Source organism: Bison bison, unplaced genomic scaffold (genome assembly GCF_000754665.1).
Source record: "Bison bison bison isolate TAMUID 2011002044 unplaced genomic scaffold, Bison_UMD1.0 scf7180017864280, whole genome shotgun sequence".
Taxonomy (NCBI): domain Eukaryota; kingdom Metazoa; phylum Chordata; class Mammalia; order Artiodactyla; family Bovidae; genus Bison; species Bison bison.
The window spans coordinates 8,500,761-8,514,528 of NW_011494852.1; the positions used below are offsets into that span (position 1 = coordinate 8,500,761).

The 13,768-nt window shown below is 51.2% G+C and overlaps 2 protein-coding genes across 3 annotated transcripts in view; both read left to right on the top strand.

The window, feature by feature from the left end:
* Positions 1 to 4,574, top strand: part of HNRNPUL1 (heterogeneous nuclear ribonucleoprotein U-like 1) — a 35,582-nt gene extending 31,008 nt beyond the window's left edge. For both annotated transcript variants that reach the window (XM_010849262.1, XM_010849263.1), the window contains exons 13-15: positions 949 to 1,238; positions 2,630 to 2,824; positions 3,372 to 4,574. In XM_010849262.1, coding sequence (XP_010847564.1) covers positions 949 to 1,238; positions 2,630 to 2,824; positions 3,372 to 3,488 — 602 coding nt within the window. In that variant the 3' untranslated portion in view covers positions 3,489 to 4,574. The remainder of the gene's footprint in view (positions 1 to 948; positions 1,239 to 2,629; positions 2,825 to 3,371) is intronic.
* Positions 4,575 to 8,090: 3,516 nt separating this feature from the next.
* The window catches only part of CCDC97 (coiled-coil domain containing 97), a 10,617-nt gene continuing 4,939 nt past the window's right edge, over positions 8,091 to 13,768 (top strand). The window contains 4 exon segments of the mRNA XM_010849338.1: positions 8,091 to 8,293; positions 11,497 to 11,789; positions 11,791 to 12,008; positions 13,698 to 13,725. Of these exon segments, the coding sequence (XP_010847640.1) occupies positions 8,254 to 8,293; positions 11,497 to 11,789; positions 11,791 to 12,008; positions 13,698 to 13,725 (579 nt within the window). The 5' untranslated portion in view covers positions 8,091 to 8,253.

Here is a 13,768-nt window from a genome sequence, read left to right on the forward strand (position 1 = left end):
CCTGGTAGAGAACTGAGATAAATCAAAGTCTGGGGCCTCAGAGAAACTCCCATTGTCATCTCTTCCCTCCCCACCCCACCCCCCACCAACATTACCCCTGAAGGCCTTGCCCATTTGTGTGTCACATTGCTATTATTTTTGTGAGTCTTTCCCACCCCTCATCTGACTATGAGCTTTTTGAGAAGAAGGGCCAATCCTGGGTCCCACCTCAGGACCTGGCACAAGGCAAATATTAGGACTGTTTTTGCTTCTAAAACAAATGGAGAAACAGGCTTGGAGAGATTAATTTGCTCAATTCACCCAGGTGAATCCATGGTTGGTATCAAGTGATGGATCGAAAGCCCAAGTTCTTGGTCACTAAGTTATGCTATGTCTGAAGTGTATGGTCATGATTTTAATAAGCATGCCCTGTTGTGTTTCAGTCTTGTGTTGGATGGTTTAGGGGACAGAGCCATGACCCAGACACTGTCACCCTTTGGTGACAGTCCAGAAGGATGCTGGGCTGAATGGGAAACCCCAGGGGTACAGTGAGCTCCAGTGATTCAGCCTGCAAAGGAGCAGGGCTCAGGAAAGGCCCCCAGAAGTGCTAATGCCTAAGCTAAGGTTCTGAAGGCACCGGGAGGGGGCTGGGGAAAGGGTTCCGGGCCAAAGACTCGGGGAGAGGCTGGCTCATTTGGCCAAGCACTTGGATGTTGGAGACACAGTAGAAACCAAGATGGCCCTGGTTCCGGGCCCACAGCCCAATGGGCAGGACAAACTTGTCAGCAGGCCTTGATGACTGGGTGCTCCCAGGGCTCTGGGGAAGGCCAGAGGGGGTGCTTGACTTGTTCACTGGACCTGCTCTGTGCATGGTCATGCTGGAGCCACAGCAGTCCCCAAGACAGCCCGACGCCTGAGGGACTCAACCAGTCAAAACAGTGGGGCCTCTTACTTGCTTCTCCAATGCAGGTTTCAACCGCAGTGGAGGTGGTGGCTACAACCAGAACCGCTGGGGTAACAGCAACCGGGACAACAACAACTCCAACAACCGAGGCAGCTACAACCGGGCCCCCCAGCAACAGCCTCCGCCACAGCAGCCACCGCCACCACAGCCGCCACCACAGCAGCCTCCACCGCCACCCACCTACAGCCCTGCTAGGAACCCCCCAGGGGCCAGCGGCTACAACAAGAACAGCAACATCCCCGGTTCAAGCGCCAATACCAGCACCCCTCCTGTCAGCAGCTACAGCCCTCCACAGGTGAGAGGAGGAGCGTGTGTGTGGTACAGGTGAGAGGATGAACGCATGCACGTGCGTGTGTGTGTATACAGGTGAGAGGAGGTAGGGCCATGGGTCCTCACTCTTAGCTCCAGCCCTGCCCTTTCTTCCTTTGTTGCCAGTGCTTTCAGCTGGAACAGACCCTAGATATTCCCAGATCCTTCCAGACTCAGAGTAAATTGGGAACCTGCCTCTTCTGTCACCCTTGGGGCCGACTGTGTTGTCACAAGCAAGTGCATTTGTCTTGGCTGTATTGTCATTGGCCTCACTGAATTCCCAAGAGAGCACTGCATTGTCGTTACCTCTTGCCCAGGCTAGAAGGGGTGACCCTTTGTCTTTAGGATGTGGAGACAGACCCTGAGGTTGGTGAGGACTTGACCTCTGCCCTGAGAGCTTCACTGCTAAGCAGCTCCAGCTCAGTTCAAGTTCTCAGAGAGCCAGTTCTCGGCTCTGGTGTGCACGGGCCCTGTAACCAGCAGTCCCCATTTACTGTGCGCCTTCCACTCGCCACGCCTGGAGGCAGCGGCCAGGGGATACAGGTGTATGGTCTAGTCCCAGTCTAACCAGAATATTTCCTAGAACAGGAGTTGGGCAGATGCAAATTCAAGCCCCACCCTCACAACCTTCTGGTTTTGTGACCTTGGACAAACAGCTTTACCTCTCAGAACCTTGTTTTCCTCATAAAGACCTCCTCATAAAGACCTAGAGTTGTTAGTAGAACTCACTTCCAAGGTTTGCTGTGAGGGAAAGATAACGTTACAGCTTTGCAGGTGAGGCTCTGGAAATAGGCGGACCTGGAGGCAAGTCACGACTTTTTGCCCGTGTGACTTGGGCCCTGTTGATTTCACCTCCCTGGCCTCCCCTTCTTTTTCTATAAAACAAAGCCAATGGAACCTACTTCAGAGAGTTGATCGGGGGTCAGATGAGTTAAGGATTCCTGGACATGGGGAGCACTTAGGAATTGCCACTGCTGTTTTCCTTAGCTGGTCTTCCTGTAACAAATACCACCATTTATTGTGTTCAATGGAGTGTGCACATAAGCTTACTGAATACACAAGGTAGTCCAAAGGGGTAGTCGTGTTGTAATTCTCATTTTACAGGGGCAGGGGGTGGGGAAACGCCTAGGTTTTCAAGAGATGCTGTGTGCCTTGCTCCCGAGAGTCTCAGGCCTGGGATTAGAGTCCAGGATAGAACTCTGCATCCTTCCCTGTCCTGCCAGGTCACAGAGCTGACCCACCCCCTTCTTAGCCCTCGAACAGCCTCCCCCGGGGACATGCCTTTGTGGGCCCACTGCTTACAAAGGCCCTTCCTCCATCCCAGCTGAGCTGGCTGTTTCACAGAGACCTGGTTTTCTTTTCCCTTCCACTTTCCAGCCGAGTTACAGCCAGCCACCTCCCTACAACCAGGGAGGGTCCAGCCAGAGCTACACAGCCCCGCCACCTCCACCTCCGCCACCACCTGCCTACAACTATGGGAGCTATGGCGGCTACAATCCAGCCCCTTACACCCCACCACCGCCCCCAGCGGCACAGACCTACCCTCAGCCCAGCTATAACCAGTATCAACAGGTAAGTCCCAGAAGCAGGGAAGGTAGAATGGGGCCCCACATGGATGTGTATTTCCAGACTCATGTCCCTGCTTATCCCTAAAAGGATGGGCAGTCTTTTGGTGTCCATCTAGTATAGCCATTCCATTTGGTGACCACTGCCACACTGGCTGCTAAGCGTAGGAACTGCCATTCTAGTTCCTCTCCCCAGCGCAGCAAGCAAAGGGGCCGCAAACCTTGCTTCAGCACCATGGCCAGTGTCCATTCTGATTGGTTGGTGCTAGGCCACCGTACCTATTTTTGAGTATTTTGATTGTGGTGTAACAAAGACACATCTAGCTATACTTGAAAGGGCAGTAGGTTGGCAAGCCAGGAGACCTGGGCTTCAGTCTCTAACTGACCACCCATGCTACATCAGGTCATTCACTTGTCCTCCCAAGGTACCTTGGTTTCTCTGTCAGGAGACCTATTGTTGACTAACGTCACTGTACCATGGTGGGGGGTGATCGGGGAGGAGCCAGATGTGGGTCTGGGTGAACATGTCGTGTTCTTGGTTTCTCTCTCCCCAGTACGCCCAGCAGTGGAACCAGTACTATCAGAACCAGGGCCAGTGGCCGCCGTACTACGGGAACTATGACTACGGGAGCTACTCCGGGAACACACAGGGGGGCACAAGCACACAGTAGCCATGTGTCCTGGAGGCCCCTGCCGGCTTCCTCCACCAGCGCCCACCTCAGCCCTCCTCATCCATCCCTACCGGGTCCCGTGGTGCTGGGGGATGGGTCCTCCCAGGGCTGCCTCCCCTCTGAGGGGCTCTTCCCCCACACAGGGCCGGGCATTTCCTCTGGATTCAAACAGGCAACAATGACCTTTTATTTTCTGTTCGCCCCCCTACCCTCCTCTTCCTCCCTTCCTCCTTTTTGACTAAAGACCCCCATCCCTTGCCTTGGTCGTACAGTGAGGCTACAGGGCTGAGGGGAGGGCCCCTTCCTGTCCTCTCCTCCCAGCCCTGCTCTAGCCCCTCAGCTTCCCAGACTCTCATGCAGTTGGTTGTAAATTCTTCCAGGAGCTGTTTTACTGTCTACTTTTCAGGATTTAAAAAAAAAAAAAAATCAAAAACTTAAAAAAACACAAGTTTTAAAAAGCAAAATGCAGAGGGAGGAAGCAGTGACAGATATTTTTTTGGTAATTATGCTTTTTTTTTTTTTTTAATTTTTAGAACTTGTCCGTTTTTACTGTGGGTCGGCTGTTGATATTTCATCAGGATAACCATTTCTTTGCTGAGTTCAGGTGACAGAGGAAGAACCACACCCTCAAAACACACACAAAACAAAACCACAGAATCATCTTTAACCTAACTTTTTATACAATGTCTCAGTTTCCCGTAACTTTGCACACAAGCTTCTGTGTTGAGTTGAATTGTACCTGCTTTTTGTATTTGGAGAGAGTGTGACTATTGAACTTGAAACCTTTTATTCCGGGCGTCTTGGTAGTTTCTGGTGGGATTAAGCGGGTGAGAGGGAAGAAGGGAGTTGGGGGACTCCTACCCTTCAGAACATGAAGTTTCTCCCACTGCTCCTCTCCAGAGGTCTCCCAGTGCCAGACCTAAAGGTTTTTCCTACAGTGATCCTCTGATTATTTTTACTTCCCCTTGACCCATATGTTTTAACAGAACTTTTAACAAACTGCACTTATTAAGAAATGTGTTTGCCCTGTTTTGTTTTTGTTTTTGTTTTGTTTTCAATAAATGACATGGCACCTCCTAGCAGGAAGGAAGCAGGGTTTCAACACTGAAGTGTCACTGCAGTTGGCCTTTACTTGGGGTGGGGGCCTTTACAAGGGGACATTATTTACTCATTCATTAAATACTTACTGTGGGATTTATGTTCAGTTCAGTCGCTCAGTCGTATCTGACTCTCTGCGACCCCATGAGCCGCAGCACGCCAGGCCTCCCTGTCCATCACCAACTCCCAGAGTCCACCCAAACCCACATCTGCTGTGTGGGTGATGCCATCCAACCATCTCATCCTGTGTTGTCCCCTTCTCCGGCCCTCGATCTTTCCCAGCATCAGGGTCTTTTCAAATGAGTCAGCTCTTCGCATCAGGTGGCCAAAGTATTGGGAGTTTCAGCTTCAACATCAGTCCTTCCAGTGAACACCCAGGACTGATCTCCTTTAGGATGGACTGGTGGGATTTGTGTGCCTTTCCCCATTTTTGGTGCTGGGTGTGCCCCCTTAAACCTGGGGCCCTCAGTTTAAAATCCACTAGTTCACTTTTAAAGTGGTTCTCTGGTTTCTGCCCCTTTCAGTCCACCCACAGCCCCCATTCTCTCCCAGAATTTGTGAATAGGATGTAACAGGTCCCTCAGCAGAGAGCAAGGTAGGGCCGGTGTTTGGAAACTAGGGCTGGACTGTTGGGGTCACCCCTGGGTGTGACTGCCCATCTACATTAGGTCTGGTCTGGGTGCTAGACTTAAGATGGTTCCTGACTGCTCCTGGATCCAGGCTAGTGGGGTTCCAGGAACTAATGTATCCAGCTAGTAAGTGTCAGTTTTTGCTTTGTTCTTATCCACCCACTCTGGACAGTGTTAAGGACACAGCAACACCAAGGTGGTCTTGGACCCTGCCCTCAAGGGGCTCCTAGTCCAGAAGTGACACAGACCTCTCGTGGAATGGTGACAGCATCAAGATCAGCTGTGAGAGCGTGGGATGGGTGCAGGGTGTGGTGAGGGCTTCCTGAAGAAGGGGAACATTTTTTTTAAGTGGGAATGACCTGGGATAAAAGATTGCATCCCCACAGCCTGTCCTCCTTCCCTGGAAACTTGAGTCATTTCTTCATTCCCTCTGGGCATGCTGTGCTTCTGGCCCCTTGTGAGGGACAAGGCTGGGACACAGGAGGAGCCAGTTCAGCCCCACCTCCTCTATCACAGAACTATCTCAGAGCCTTCTGAAGGGGACATGGGCTACAAAAAAGGGAGGAGGAAGGTTGACTACCTTTGAGGCAAATGTGAGGCATCTGACATGAGATGGAGCCAAGGTTGATGCCTAACTGGGCTACAAGTGATCCTAGAGTGGCGTCCCTGCTGAGAGGGCCGCAAGCCCTCTAGGCTGGTAAGTCCCCCTGCTGCAGGTCCATGTGTTGGGCAATAGTGCCCTCTGCTGGCCTTGGCAACATCTAAGTGTGGTCAGTCCCCATCTATTCCAAGCAGCAACTCAGCCACTTTGCTCCAGATCCCTTATCCCGGGAGTGCAAATAGGAAGTTCCTCCTGCTTTTGAAAGGTTGTTGAATCACGCGAATACACCAGGATTCTTGGCCCCCGGAGGAGAAGAATTCAATCCGGGGCCAGAGACGAGGCTTGATCGCTCAGAGCTTTTGTGTAATAAAGTTTTATTGAAGTATAAAGGAGATAGAGAAAACTTCTGATACAGGCATCAGAAGGGGGCAGAAAGAGTACCCCCCTGCTAGTCTTTAGCTGGATGTTATATAGTCACTAGCAGTCTGTTAATGAAAGAAAGGAATGTCTTAAAATTCAGAATGGCACCAGGCCCCTCACCCATAAGATGCATTTTGGGGTAATCTTGGCACCAAATGGTTTATCCTGGGCCATAAAATGATTAACTTGAATCTTGAAGAAGGGCAGACGACCATACAAATAGTTTCATTTTCATAGATTAGGGGAACAATATCCATACTGGTTTGTCAAGTAGGTTCTGGGCCAAGAGGCGGAACCAACTTGGAGACAGAGTTTGGGGTAAAGGCATAGTACATTAGCATAGCTTAAGACAAATATTTCCATAAGAAAAAGGCATTGGTTATCTCTAGGCTCGAGAATAGCTAACTTCAGGCGAAACCGGGTGTCATTATGGCAACACAGTATTTTAAGAGAAACCTCCCTATAAATTTGTATAGAGAAGGAAAAAATATTGCTAGTTTGTTTCCTCCTGCCGCTTAAGAGAGATAAAAATGTCTAACACTTGCAGGCTATTTCCTCTATTTGGAGACCCCTGGCCTTCCTACCTGTTACCCTCTCACTTTCAGCCATAATATCAGGGTTACTGCATCAGCCTCCTCACAGATCTCGCTGTCCTCCAGTCCCTTACCCTGATGCCCTCACCCTCTTTTAGCTCTCCACAGGATAAAGGAGCTCAAGCTACTTAATTCAGCTTATGTGGTGCACATGCTTGGGCCTGGTGACCTCACTAGCTTTATCTTCTGCCACTCCCCTTTCAAACTTCAGATCACTAGGGTGTTCAGGGAGAGTCACAAATCCCTTTTAGGCTCTAAATGCCATGAAATTCTGCCTTGGAAATGCATGTGTATTTGGAACTTTGCATAGATTCATGAGATTCTCTGATCCTTGCAGTCTGGTCAGGGCCAAGTTAGAACTTTCCTACTCCTGGTGGCTCAGATGGTAAAGCGTCTGCCTGCAATGCGGGAGACCCAGGTTCAATCCCTGGGTTGGGAAGATTCCCTGGAGAAGGAAATAGCAACCCACTCCAGCACTCTTGCCTGGAAAATTACATGTAGGCTCCTCAGTCCATGGGGTCGCAAAGAGTTGGACATGACTGAGCGACTTTACTTTTCACTTCACTCCTTGACCATACTGAAGTCCTTGAAGCAAACAGAACCATGGATACCCGCCTTCCCTTCCAGGGCTTTGCCTTGCCCCCTTCCTACATAAGACCCTTCTCTTCCTCCCTCTTACCTTAATTCCTGCTCATCTTTCAGGTCTCAGGGTATCCTTTACTCCCAGAAAGAAACCTTCCCTGGGCCCTCCAGGCTGGGACGGACAGCTCCCTTGGCTAAACCTGTGGGTCCATCAGCCCTGCCCATTTGGTTACTGGTAGCACTTGAATGCCAGCCCTTACCTATCACCTAGGGCAAATCAAAACCAAGGTTTTCTCTCCACACTTGCAGATTCTTCAGGTCCTGGAAACAGAGTGGGACGTTCAGTCTCTGATCTCACCACCAATCATGCTAACCAGGGACTGGGTGTGATGACAGGCATGCTACAAGACTTAGCAAATATTGTTTGAGGTAGTGAAGAGGATAGGTCTAAACCAGAGCCCAAGCACTCAGAGGTTATGAAGGGTGGTGATTCATCCATTCCCAAATTAAGCATGCTGGGCTCTGGGGTCAGTAGCGCACAGGTTGAACAGTGCTTCCCTCCTGATACCCCACAATTTCGAAGCGGTTCAGGTTGGCGGGGGTGGCCCGGAAGAGCCTATCCGGCCCTGACTCCCTTTTCCTGCCCGGCTCGAGTGGGCGGGGCCGGACAGCAGCATGCGTGCGCATAGAAAGGGCCGCCTTCGTCCCGGAACTTTGGTTCCTAATGCCGTGGAGCACCCGGTCCCAGGAACGTACTCAGCCGGAAGTTGCCCCTAAGGACCTGCGTCCGGAATTGGTGTTAGGAGCTCGCCATGGCGGGTAAAAAGTCGTAGACAATCGGGATGGAGGCCGTAGCGACCGCGGCGAGGGAACCTGGTGAAGGTGAGGTCCTGGCAGCGCGGAGGCGGCAGGAGGGTGGGGCTGCAGTGTCACTGTGAAATGTTTCCCCTTGAAGGTGAAGAAGGGACTCTATAAAAGAGGGCACCTGTGTTCGGCCTTACCTGGCCGCTTCAGGCTGACCTCTTTTATCCCATCGCCTCCCCCGAAATTAATCTCTTCCAGCTCTTTCCGTGGCCCGGGATAACCCGTTTCCTTACCAGGCTGACTCAGACTAGCAAACCTGTTCCTGTCCCGGGCTAACTCTCCCATTATTTCAGCCAACCTTGCTTTCTCATGTTATCTCTTTCCCTTGACTCCTCCCCTCCCACGCAGACTCTTATTTGCTAATGCCTCCCCGCATTTCACTCTAATTCCCTTTCCCCGAAAGTCCACAGTCCCATGTGCTTACTCAGGGTCGTTAATCCATTTCTGTGCTCTTCTTTGTTTTTCAGTCTCTTTATTTCTCCTGATGCCTCTCCCATCAGTACCTAAAATGCTTTTGTTTTGCTCATCCAAATTCTGTCCTGGTGCTTCAGGGTATGTGGGGTGAGGTGCGGTTAGGAGGTTGGTTGAAACATCACAGGCCAAGAATTGGCCATTGTAGAAGCTGGATAATGGGTATATTGGGGGGAGGGGGGTGTCATTGTACTACTTCTGTGCATGTTTGAAATATTCCATAATAATAATAAAAAAGTTTTAACCTAAAAAGCTATCCCTTGATTGCATGCTGCCTTCCAGATACCATTTAATCTTCTCCAAAGAGTCATTTACATTTGCCTCCTCTTCCCACCCACTGCTGTCTGGCTTTTACCTTCAGAAACTGCACTGATTAGGGTCCCCAGTGACCTCCCAGTGTAGTTTGTTTTTGTTTTTACTTTTTAAGAAAGATTTATGTATTAATTATTTATGGCTGGGGTGGCTCTTTGTTGCTGCATGGAGGCTTTCTCTAGTTGTAGAGAGCCAGGGGCTACTCTTTGTTGCGATGCGTGGGCTTCTCACTGTGGTGGCTTCTCTTGTTGCAGAGCGCAGGCTCAGTAGTCCTGAGCTACCGGTTTATTTGCTCCAAGGCATGTGGGATCTTCCCGGACCAGGGATCAAACCAGTGTCCCTTGCATTGCAAGGTGGATTCTCAACCATTGTACCACCAAGGAAGCCCTACTCTGTAGTTAAACCACATGGCCAAGTTCAGGGTTTTTTTCTTTTTTAAACTACTTGCAGAATTTGATGCCATTGACCCCTCTGTCTTTACTGAATGTTTTTCTTTGGTTTCTGTGACACCATTCTTTCTGATTTCCTTCCTATCTCTCAGGCTCCTCCTGCTCAGCCAGCGTTAGTTTCCCATGGCTGCTGTAGCAAATGACCACAAACTGGGTGGCTTAAAACAACAGAAATTTCTTCTCTCACAGTTCTGGAGGCCAGGAGTCTGAAATCAGTATCACTGAGTTGACATCAAAGTGTCAGCAGGGCCGAGGAGGCTCTAAGGGAGAACACATTCCTCACCTCTCCTAGCTTCTGGTGGCTCCTTGCATTCCTTGGTTTGTTCCCACATCACTCCAATCTCTGCTGCTGTCTTCACCTTGCCTTCTCCTCTGGGTACATCAAATCCCCCTTTGACAGGACACTTGTAATGGCATTTAGGGCCCACCAGGATAATCCAAGAGAATCCCCCTGTTTCAAGGTCCATACCTTAATCACATCTGCAAAGACTTTCTGAGTTTTGTGGGGTTTTTTTGGCCATGTAAGGTTAACATTCATGGGTTCCAGGAATTAAGATGTGGCTATATTGGGGGGCCATTTTTAGCCTCTCACAGCCTCCTTCCCATCCAGTCAGGGCTCTTTCTTAGTCCCTCCTCTCTTTTCATCCCTCACACAATCTCCTGTACCCTCCCCGTGACTTATTTCCTTCAGCTCCACTGCTTTCCTTGTCTCTGATGACTTCTGTAACTGTCCCCAGAGCAACACTTCTCTCCTGAGAAGTCTCCAGCCCCCGGTACCAGCAGTCTCATAAATGCCTTCCCTTGGGTGTCTCCTGGGCCTGTCATACCATCCATGTCCCAAATTGGTCTCAACATCTTCCCCCAAACGTGCTCCTCATCCATGCCTGTGTGTCAGGGACAGTTTGACCAGTTTACTGGCCAGAGGCCTGGACCTTAACTGAATGCCTTCCTCACCTTCCAGCCCTTCAATCCCATGACTTGTCCTAGTCAGCCTCTCAAGCATCTTTTTAATCTGTCCTCTCTTCCACAGCCCCTTACATGGTCCAGCCCAGTCTTCTCTTGCCTCAGTGATTAAAACACTCCCTGAAGCCCATTGCACCTAATAATCACCACCCTCTTTCTCTTCCCCATCCAAGTCAAGCTACCTAAAGGAGTTGTCTCTACTTCCCCTCTTCACTTATTTCCTGCTTGCAGTAGCCTTGCTCCAGTTCCCGCCACTTTTGAGAAACAGCTCTCACCAAGGCTTGCCCAGCCCTCAGCTTTTCTGTTTCCAGTGCCTGTACTGGCTTTGACCTTGTCTGTCTTCTCCCATCAGACCAGGTGCTCCCTGGGAGCTGATTCGGATCCCTCAGTGGATCCTCAGCATTGCCCAGCTCGGGGCCCAGCATAGATTTACAGTTGCTGAAAAGTGGTTAGATGGATGTGTGTGACTAGGAGAGAAGGATGAATGAATGAGTGAACGAGTTAGTGAATGTATTGATGATTTCATGAACAAGGGAAAAGGCAAAATTGAGTGAATCAGTGAATGAAGTGGTCAAGGACTAAGGAAACAGACCAGGCAAACTTCTCTCTCAGGGCCTTTGCACTGGCTCTTTCCTCTGCCACTTCCCACAGAAATCTCATGGCTCAGTCCCTGATGACCTCAGGTTTCTACTGAAATGTCACTTTTTTGGCAAGACCTTCACTGACTGTCCACTTAAAACTGCAGCCTGATCCCCATACCCTCCTCCTTCCCTCTTCATTTTCCTGCACAGCTCTTGGAACCACCTAACCCTATTATTTTTACTAATTATGTTTCCATTTGTCTGCCTTCCCCACTGAACTGTCAATCTCTTGCTTCGGGTGGTCTCTCTAGGTCTAGAACAGTGCCAAGAATATAGCAGGTGCTCGCTAAATGTGAAACGAGTGAGTGAGTGAGCACTCATTCCCTGCCACCCACTCTATCCCCTCTCCCATCCCTGGAGTGACTGATCTCCCCTCTCCCCACAGGCCACACAGAGCCCAGTCCTGGGCACTGGGGGGAGCTGAGCTGGACGCCGGTCCTGCCCAGACCCCAGGACAAGGCGGAAGCAGCAGAGGGAACGCCAAGGGCCTTAGATGCTGACCCCCCTGAGGTGGAGGACCCGGCGGTGAGTGCCATGCTGCACGCGGTGGCTGCCAGCCGCCTGCCTGTGTGCAGCCAGCAGCAGGGTGAGCCCGACCTGACGGAGCCGGAAAAGGTGGCCATCCTGGGCCAGCTGTACCACGAGAAGCCGTTGGTGTCCTGCACGACGCTCTCCCGATCTCCGCACGGGCCTCCGGGAGGAGCATCTGGCCTGCTTTGGACACTTGCGCGGTGACCACCGCGCAGACTTCTACTGTGCCGAGGTGGCCCGGCAAGGCACAACCCGACCCCGCACGCTGCGCACCCGCCTGCGTAACCGCCGCTACGCTGCCCTGCGTGAGCTCATCCAAGGTGTGGGGGCACACGGGCTGAGGGGGAGGGGACTGCGGCAGAGGAAGTAGAAACAAGGGTGCGAGAGCAGAAACAGACGGAGATCCTGGCGAGACGGAGACAGAAATGCGAGGTGACAGGGCGCGATAGGGAGGGACAAGCAGGGACTCGGGGAGAGAATGGCACAGGCCGTGAGAAGGGCTGGAATCTTGCAGGTGACAGAAGTGCCATTTCAGACCAGTGGGGCAAGGACACAGTGTCCAGCACTGTGATAACCGGTCATCCCTCACGAAAACTAGGTCCCTACCTCGTACTGTACAAAGAGGCATTGCCAGAAACCTAGAGGAATATGTTCAGGAAAGGCCTCTTGAAACACACACACATGTGAAAAGCATGGAGAAAAACATCAGTGGGACTTCCCTGGTGTCCAGTGGTTAAGACTTCGCCTTCCAGTCCAGGGGGAACGGGTTCATCCCCTGGTCAGGCAGCTAAGATCCCACATGCCTCAGGACCAATAACCCGAAATACAAAACAGAAGCAGTATTGTCACAAGATTCAATTAAGACTTTAAAAATGGTCCACCTCAAAAAATCTTTTAAACGAAACAGGAAAGAAAATATCAGTACCTTTTTCTCTTTTAATTTTTAAATTTTTTAAAAATGTTTGTGTAACATTGGTACCTTTTTGACCATGATGTAATTACAAGCAGCTTTGTGAGCGAAGACACCAGAACTAAAAGATGTTAAAAGATGAGAGCAAATGAAGGAGAGGGTGAGTTAAGATTCTAGTCAGAGAGAAGGCACAGGCTATAGAGAAGGGGAACTGGGGAGGGACACAGTGACAGATGAGGAGCAGGGATGAAGAGCTGAGGGAGAGTGAGTGAATGAAGCAAGTGGGGTGAGACGGTAGAAACTGAAGAAACGGGAGAGAGAGAGAGAGACTGGGGCAGACAGGGGCAGAGGAGGGGAGGGAGAAACCGAGACCCAGAGAGAGAGTGTGTGCTGGTGAGAGATAAGGAGAGAGAGAAACTGACTGTGGTGGGAAACACCGGAAACAGAGACATAGGGGTAAGAGGGGGGACAAGACAGAGCCCAAGACAGGGCTCTTGAGGGCGGGGCTGAGCAGGCTGAACCGTTATCTAAGGGACAAAGCCACCTCTACAGGGGCAGACAGCCAGGGGAGGTGCAAAGGCCCTGAGACTGAGGGGCAGGGAAACCCGGCCCACCTGAGGGGTGAGGTGTGGGGTTTGGAAGACCAACAGGGATGCCCATGCCTGGGCAGGTACCCTGCGAGACCTGATCCAGTGCACACGCACGCCCGCTCCATGCAGATGTATTCTTAACGTGTCCAGCAGTGCAGGCGTGTCCAGGCAACAGCCAGAAGGAGGCTCAGCAGACAGGCGTGCATGATCTACACACTGGCTCCCCTTCTGCATCCTGCTCACAATGCCCTGCTCACCAGCTCTGAGACACAGGGGCCCAAGGAGTGTGCTGATGTGTGCACGCACACATGGGGTGCAAATTCTTGCCAGTACAGCTGCACAGGGGCCCTAGGCCAGCAGGGCCTCGGGCCAGAATGTCCAGCAACCTGACTGCACCCGACAAACTTGGGACACGTGAGTCCACATGTAGATACAGGCCTGGTCACGTTCACGTGCTCACACACGTTCGTGAGTTCTCATGGTCACGACCTCAGACATCTGTGCATGTTTTACTGCATTCCTGAATTGGACAGTCACACACTTGTGTGTCTACAGCTTCCGGTCAGCATGGTTCCACGCCTGGGTAGACACAGGTCTGCCCAGATGCTCACCCCTACCCAGCCCCT